The 8,215-nt window shown below is 42.1% G+C and overlaps 1 protein-coding gene across 15 annotated transcripts; it reads left to right on the top strand.

Moving 5' to 3' along the window:
• Nucleotides 1-240: 240 nt before the first annotated feature.
• Nucleotides 241-7,419, top strand: LOC103653660 (uncharacterized). 15 transcript variants are annotated; one of them, XR_004857806.1, is made up of 11 exons: nucleotides 241-1,022; nucleotides 1,110-1,395; nucleotides 3,101-3,188; nucleotides 3,484-3,544; nucleotides 4,364-4,574; nucleotides 4,669-4,947; nucleotides 5,326-5,770; nucleotides 5,953-6,436; nucleotides 6,663-6,737; nucleotides 6,868-6,959; nucleotides 7,090-7,419. XR_004857806.1 is itself a non-coding variant. In XM_020538448.2 (4 exons), exons 1-3 carry the CDS (start codon nucleotides 892-894, stop codon nucleotides 3,161-3,163), a joined length of 480 nt encoding a protein of 159 aa, XP_020394037.1. In that variant the 5' UTR covers nucleotides 241-891; the 3' UTR covers nucleotides 3,164-3,188; nucleotides 3,434-4,347. The 15 variants fall into 15 exon arrangements, 1 of the variants encoding a protein (XP_020394037.1); XR_004857805.1 differs by having other exon boundaries at nucleotides 3,434-3,544; XR_004857812.1 differs by having other exon boundaries at nucleotides 3,434-3,590; nucleotides 6,669-6,737.
• The last annotated feature ends 796 nt before the right edge of the window (nucleotides 7,420-8,215 follow it).

Here is an 8,215-nt window from a genome sequence, read left to right as displayed (position 1 = left end):
GGCTGCGCCCTGTGCCTATAAATAGATGAACAGTACCCCCGTTCTGTTCACGCTGACTTGTACTCGCTTGTGCGTCACGCTTGTATTTTTACCTTCTATCAAGCCGAAGGTACATTTGTAATTCAATATTGTTTCTGTCTTTCCATGATAATATAATAAGAATGAATTAATATCTACTACTACTTAAGTGTCTATCGTAGGCGTCCACATTAGCTAGTGGTGCACGGTTCTGCCTTGAGCGCCCGCTCGCACGCCACGCTCATTTCCATCGATGTCGTCTTCCACCTCACCCTGAGCGCCCGCCTGCCATTGCCAGCGCGCCCCCTCCCTCGCTCCCTCTGCCCTAGAAATCGCGTCGCGCCCAGGGTGCCCTTCCATCCATGGAAGGTGGTCTACTGTCGATCGGCCTCTCCCCCATGCTCCTTCATCAACTCCGTCCGCCGCGCCGCCGAGCCCCGAGATCGCGCCGATCTGCCATTCTCGCACCCTCGCCCCGACACGCGCTCACCATCGGCCCTCACCAACCTCCGCCCGCGTTCCCCACACCGCCCTCCACCCCATCCGCGTCCGCCCCATCTGTAGCACACGGGCTGCAGCCGCCCCATCCCTAAAACGTGGGCGCTGGCACTACCACGGCTCTGCCCCCATACCTCCACGCTGCCAGACAGCATCGGGACGATACCATGCCCCACTCCTCCCCACACGCAAAAGTCGTCCTGCTCGCCCCGTGCTGTGTTCGCATCTGCGATGACCGGTATCCATGACCGATACCCCCACCCCGGCTTCTTCCTGCCAGTTTAGCCGACCACTACTTCTCCACTGCTGCTCGCCGTCTCCTCAACCACCGCTGCGCCACACAATCCTCCCGCGGCGTGTCTGACTCAAGTCAGGATGTCTCACAGGAGCAGAAGCAGAAGCCCGAACCGAATCCAACCGAGTCATCTCAACGACTCCGCCAGTTTCCAATTGCCCCCTTTTTTAGGCGTTCAAGTTCCTTCGAGATGGCGACAAGTAGAGGAGAGGTAACCCTAATCCCAAATTCCTTTGAGTTTCACTGTCACTTCCCAACACCTGGACAAAATCTAAAAAGCTGGTGGAATCCGGATCAGAGATAGTGTTTCCTTCAATCCCTCTGGCACCACCGACAACGTATCCCCGTGGCCATCCTCGATTCTCCTTGCCAAAGGAGGCGTCAGCCAAGTCGTCGCGTCGCGGCCGGCGATCCACTCGAGGATGTTCCTGGTGAGTAGCACCACCGCGGTGGGGATCAGGGATGGGGGAGGTGACAATGGCGATGGTGGGGTGCAGCTCGCCGACAACCTTAAGATCTTCAAGACTGACAACTTCGATCTCGACGTCTACGTGCAGTCCAAGTGCCAGACTATGAACGAGAAGGTGAGCCTTCCTGCCTGCCTGCTATCTCTGTTCCGATCGTGTCGCGAGATCTAGCTCGCCTGCTGCATCCTATTGTGATAGTGGGTTGGACCGTGTGGGTGGTACAGTGGAGTCGTGGAGAGGTCTCGTATTCCGTAAAACAAAAGAAAAATTGCCCAACAACCAATTATGGTCAAAATGTTTACATCAAACATTCTTTGTTGGGTTCAGTTGGATTTGTAATGGGTGGATGCAGATTCTCTTCTTAGAAATAAATACATTTATAGAACTAGAAAGGTGGACGTAGAGAATTATTTATAGTTAGGTTTTACAAAAAAACGGAAGATGGAATAGTATCACTAATCTCTACATGCATTGCTTATTTTAGACTCCACAAGTGCATGGCATATTCAATTCATCAAGTGAGGCAGATTACATTTGGTAATACCATGTGACAAACAAAATAGATAAATTAATTGGTTCAAAAAAAGACAACACAACGCTCTGTACTCGTCTGTGCCTACCTAACCACATGTAGTAAAAGGGAATCACATGAACAACAGACATCAAGGGGCCATTTGTGCTTCTTCATATTATTACACAATTTAAGCGACTTTCCATGATATGACATATTTGTGAGTGTATATGCATTTGATTAATATCTGTTACATTTGGTATCTGATAAGGCATTAATATTTGTTTCCAAGCAAACATGGTCGACTGTACATCATACACAACAAATAAGGAAATGTACATACAAGGGAAAATTGCCTAACTATAATAAGTTGAACATTTTTTGGTCCTTTCTTAATGAGCTACACCTCCTTAAGCTTTTTCTAATCACAAGGGAATATGCAAAGGAAAAATTGGAAACCAGATTGAGATGGTCTTTTGATGAATTGTCGGGCACAAAATGATGAGTGCCATACACAAACATGCAGCACAAACTCTGGAGGGCCTGCTGGTCTAGAGTCAAACAAGGGTAGGAAAGGGGGAGCTAGAGTGAGCCACATATAGAATTTTAGGAAGTGTTGTATTATCTACCTGGTACAGTATATTAACTTTGTGTTTGAACACATCCCCAGATAAAGAATGTCTTGGCTAATTTATTATTGTGTGAAGCAGATGGTGGTAGCTTATAGGTAAGAAAGTTAGAGGCATACCATCTTTAGATTTTTGCCACCAAAGAAAACAGTAGATTGGCAGACAGCGAGAAGCAAGCCACCTATGGAGATAGGAAAAATAGGAACTGAGTTATACTATTCCAAACAATGAAAGACACATAGTAAAAATCTGGAGCGATTATTTCCTATCTGGAACCATATGGTATAAACTCTGGTCCTCATAAATCTTGTGAATTCTTATCTTGCTGAAGGCCAGCAGAGACAAATCCTTACTGCTAGAAGCACATAGGCAGGAATAGGCTGCAAGTTTTTTTGGGAAAATACTACTTTTGCTTGCAGCTCATGGGCGGTAAAGAAATGCATGTCCTCATAAATTTTGAATGATGATTTCTTGTCTTGCTAGAGTTCAGCAGAGCCAGTTCTTTACTGTTGCAAGCATATAAACAGTAATAGGCTGCATGTTTTTGGAAAATACTGCTCCTTGCAGCTCATGAGCAGTAAAACAATGCATGTTCTTTCAAGAAACCTATTTCTATTCTTTGCAAAAAAAAGTATGTAGTCTCATTACTCCCAATTTCTTGTTTTTTCATGACTATGAATAGCACTGCCACTATGATGTGTATGCTTGCGTCAGGACAGGAGACCCAAAAGTACTTCACAGATGAATGTGACATTTTCCACAAGAACGAGGTAATTATTGGATTATATGCAAGATTACCAACATAGCTTTGTTTCAATATGCGCTATAGTTGACAACAAATCACTGATGTTCGTGTTCATGTTGCTTGATGACCTAAAAACCACATAATGCCATTGTAGTAGAGGCTTATTTATGGTGAAGCACTTTGTCTAAACTTTATTACGCCAATATGCCATATATAACACCTTGGCCATGCACTATATAAAATATAAGTTTGTTCATGTTATTTTCGCAGCTGTAGATCTAATTTGATTCTTCCGTTCCTCCTGTGGTGGGATCAATCAGATACGAAATGGCCAAGGACTACTGACGATGATGACGACATGGCCACCATCGCCGCCCTCAGGTAGGCCATCCTCCAAGAGCTCAACCTCCACGCCTCTGTTCTAAAGGTCCTTTCCTCCCCACCTATATGTTTTCTATTGAATCCACAATGACTAGATTAGGCAAAGCTTCACCGATGAGCTTAGCATCCTACTATAACATGATGAATGTACACATAGATCAGTTTAGGAAACTACTGAAACTTATCTGTTCTATTTTCAATAAAGATAAATCAACTTCCCCACATCACTCATGTTCTTCTTGTAGTTTTGCTGCTTGCTATTGTCTTAGATTAATTAAGCCATATTTGAGCAGACCACTATGCTTTTCCTGTTGCATTACTTGATCCTTACAAGTTACAATCCTTTTCCGCATTGATATTATGTTTTTTGTGGAATTTTCATGTGCTCAATCAGAAGCCAAAACAGAACTTTATGGCTGCAACTGCAACAGACTTAATTATATAGAATTAGTAAAATCAGTCCTATACATTGTGCAGAACACATTCTTTTGTCTATTTGTGAAATGTATCCTGGAATCAGACGAATCAACATATGTCATTTTTTCAGTAGACTAGCATTTTTATTGGCCACCATTGCTTGCCCACTTGACCAGGGGAACATCAAGTCTGCTTCATCAGCAGATTCCCAGAGAGGGCAACCAAGACAATAAGTTTTGAGCACATCTATTTTAGTTTTTTTCTAAAAACCAACACATCTACTGTTTGTTCTAAGATAAATTTGTCAAACCATGAAAGTTGAAGCTGGCAATCTAGAAGGTTTACCACTCATTAGCTAAGCTTGTCTCTGGTGAAGATTTCTTGTATCTTTGAATGGTTCAGGTTGGTGTTACCATTGGTCAGTATGTTGAAGGGGCACGACATTCTTGTATTAGGGCTACTTAGCTTGTATTATGAGCACTTTTGGCTGTCCTGGGTAACTTCTGCGGACCTGGTAGTTGTTTCTCCACATGGTTCTGCTGTCCTGGGTAGCAAAAAACATTGCTTCTGGTCTTGTTCTTGTTGCAAAGTCCAGTAGCAATGATGCTTCGAGGTATAACTTAGTTGCGTTTAATCTGAATTTTTTAGCTCCAGCATAACATTACTCAAAAAAAAACCCTCGAACTAACAAACTACTATTGTTATAGGCTGACATTCTGGCTCTCCAACACAGTTGTCCTCAGGGAGATAATTGTACAAAGTTTTGGCATCTCACATCAATTTACTCCATCCATGACGAATATGAGCATGAATGGTGGTGCCAAAAAACTTGATGGGAAATCTATGACAATGCTGTGGAGAAACAACTACAATGGCATGCAAGGCAGATGCCAGATGATTGGCACGAAACAAGTACACTTTTGTCTACATTAGAGAAGATTGAGTCTTGGATATTTTCTCGCATTGTTGAGACAATATGGTGGCAGGTAAATGTCTGTCTTAGATAATACATTCTGACTGACACATCAATGAAGCTAGGAACACCCTATCCTAGCCTGGTGTTTTTCTTTTTTTTAAAGAAAGTCAATGTCTTGTATGTCCTACTTAGAAGGGCAGACCTGATGTAGTGGTGAGAGCTGTCTCACTGAGTCACAAGGTCATGCGTTTCAAAGCGGCCTCTTCGCATTTGTTGGGGAGGCTTGCCTCAGTTTGATCCCTTTCTCACACTCTGGGAGTCTCCGGCACTAGATCTGTCTTACCGTCTTATGGCTACTTGTTGTTTGAATATGTTCTGATTCTCCATGTTGTCAGTTTTCTTAAGGATGTTTCTCTTCCAGGCACTAACTCCTCACATGCAAAAACAGGTAGAAGGATCATCAACTCCAAAGATTGGTAGAGTGCTAGGTCCTACTTTGGGTGATCAGTAGTAGGGCACCTTTTCTGTTAACCTGTGGAAGGTTGCGTTTTACGACGCATTCAACAGAATGTGCCCCCTCAGTATTGGCAGACATGAGTGTGGTTGTTTACCAATATTAGCAAAACTAGTATTTTTTAACATCCTTAGTTTCAAAGAATAACCTGTTCTTTTTGTTACTACAAATATATTTCCGAACTTTGCGAGTTCTTCATTATTAGGTGATGGAGCAGTGTGTAGCCCGTTTGGATGTTGCCATGTTTAATGCCATCCTTCATGAATCAGCAAGTGAGATACCAACAGACCCTATATCTGACCCAATTGTTGACCCAAAAGTCCTACCAATTCCAGCTGGTGATCTAAGCTTTGGGTCACGCGCGCAGCTGAATAACTCTGTACGTGCCTAATTTACTCATTTTTATGCATCACTACATGTTCCTTTTTCTATTGTAATTGTTATGTAGCTGTTTGTTAGGATGTAGCTTGCTAAGGAACAAAATTAGATACAAATACAGTTGGATTTTTCTATTACACCTCACCCCAAACAACAAATTTATATGAAATAAAATGACTGCAGATTGGAAACTGGTCCAGATGGCTGACAGATAAGCTTGGCATAGATCATGATGACTTTGAGGACATAGGAGATGTTGAAGACGAAAGAAGAGCTGCAGCTGAAACGAAATCATTTCAACTTCTCAATGAGCTAAGTGATCATCTATTTTTTAGTTTTTCATAATTTTCCTTTCATGGCCTCCTTACATGTTTGATTTCCTATGATCCATGAGTTGCCAATCATGATAACGCGGTTTCACTATGTAGGAGATGAACAAGGATGCTGTCACAACTGATGCTATCGGCAGTATCAGAACTTGATGATGCTTGTAGACTGTTCATGGTGCTTGTAGACTGTTCATGGTGCTTGTAGGGATGATGTATGTCTATGGCTTACTGAGCTCCAACCAACTATGGAAGGAGCGTTAGCTAGGACAGCAGTTAGTCTAACAGTTGTGGACAAAGTTCAGTATACCATACACTGAAGCGCACCCTTGTTGCTAAAGGTAATGCTCAATGAGAGTAATTTTCACGTACTAAAATTTCTTTCCAATTTCCATGTATTGTTACCTTTTGAGAACTATATTTTTTCTATATTAATTCAGTGCTTGATGATTAGTAAAGGTGTTTTGGGGCTATATGGAGGACTTGCTAGCAAACTTGTATTTTTGTATATTAGACTATACCAGTCTTCTACACACAGTTGAGGTATATAAAGCATTCTTTCGATAGCTGCAGGTGTCAACAGCTTTGCTCAGCAGAATGGAGGATCATTGTCACTAGCAGCAAGACCTCAAGCCCAGGCAGGTATTTCTAGCTTTAGAATTAACTATGAAGTGTGTGACATATCGAACCAAATACTATCGCCTCTACATTTTTCTAATAGTTCTTCATCACAGTTAAACATCGGTTTCTTTCCTTCTTTCTTTGGGCCTAGAGAGCAAAGAAGGATGATGCACTTTCCAACCTATGTAGCACGTTGGGACAACTCAAGAAAATGGCAGTGGATATGGACATAGAAATTGACAGGTAAAACTATCATAGTGACTTCTCTGTAGGTATCACAACACACCATTATAAGAAAATTAGCACATAAGGCTCTCCTCTGTTCTATCTAATATTTATACAGTTTGATGGAGGTATCTTATCTCGCTTCTAGGCAAAACAAAGTGCTGGTTCCTTTCAGCGACGACGTCGATGAACTGAATTTTAGACTGAAAGGCGTGAATCAGTGTGGACGCCAGTTGCTGGGCAAGTGATATGGAGCCAGAATTCGGGCAGTTTGGAGACTATCGCCTCGATTGCAGAATTTAAGAACATTGTTGTTTTACATGTTTTTTGCAGTGAATCAGGCCACACATGTTGTATTAGTGAGAGAATGATGATTTATTTTGTATTATTAAGGATTTCATAGATTATTTTAGTTTTCCCTGAACTGCAATCGTTTCAATAACATAGAGGGGACTACCTTGAATGACATTTAGGTGAATTTTTAAGGTATGTCCATTATTCCATTATAGAGCACAAAGCCTACTTCGTACAACTCACTGTATGTTTTATGATTGTATCAAAAGCACTGAACAAACATAGTTAGCTACCACATTCACTGTTGTCTAAATAGATTGAAATAATGTGGTGAAGCCGTCATGGACTCATAAGTAGCTTAGCCACTTCAAAGGATACAATTAATTATAAAACACCAATGAATCAATAAAAAAGTTTCCTCTATTGACACAAGTAGTTATAAAACATTCTATCACGTGGCTACGTTTATTCACTACAATCAAACATCAAGTAAGCTCTATATCTATATTTTATACTAATTTTCAAATCTCGTGGCAACTCACGAGCATGTACCTAGTAATGTTATATGATTGTTTATGTTGTCTCTTATATTTCATATGCTTCTTCTTTTTATTAACATATACCGCGCTGACTAAGGTATGTCCTTCATGACCTTCGTGTGAAGATCATTATATCCTAAGGGAAAAAATGCTTCGAAGGACGAAGGGCATTAACTTTAACATTTTGTGTTGCCTTGTTCTTAATTCATAGCATTTGAGAACAAGTCCCCAACATTGGCGCCCACCTCCGGTGAACTCATTCGACCACCTTCGGCAAGCCTTGACCTTCATCATGCCGCCGAAGAAAGCTTCAGCGCCAGGGGCTGCTGCACTGCAGCCACTGGACACGAACCAGGAGACTCTCTCTCTCTTTGAGAGGCTCGAAGCCAGAAGAGAAAGGCCACCAGTCCAACACTCCAGGAGGAGGAGTTGGACCAAGAG

This window comes from Zea mays, chromosome 4 (assembly GCF_902167145.1).
Source record: "Zea mays cultivar B73 chromosome 4, Zm-B73-REFERENCE-NAM-5.0, whole genome shotgun sequence".
In the NCBI taxonomy this organism is placed as follows: domain Eukaryota; kingdom Viridiplantae; phylum Streptophyta; class Magnoliopsida; order Poales; family Poaceae; genus Zea; species Zea mays.
Note: the sequence above shows the minus strand (reverse complement) of the source record. Positions and strands in the feature narration are given on the sequence as shown.

Excerpts from the sequence above, each read along its gene's own strand:
- LOC103653660 (XM_020538448.2), top strand. The coding sequence starts at position 892 with ATGTCTCACAGGAGCAGAAGCAGAAGCCCGAACCGAATCCAACCGAGT. Across the intron at positions 1,023-1,109 it reads TGGCGACAAGTAGAGGAGAG|AGATAGTGTTTCCTTCAATC; the intron begins GTAACCCTAATC and ends AATCCGGATCAG. Across the intron at positions 1,396-3,100 it reads GCCAGACTATGAACGAGAAG|CACTGCCACTATGATGTGTA; the intron begins GTGAGCCTTCCT and ends GACTATGAATAG.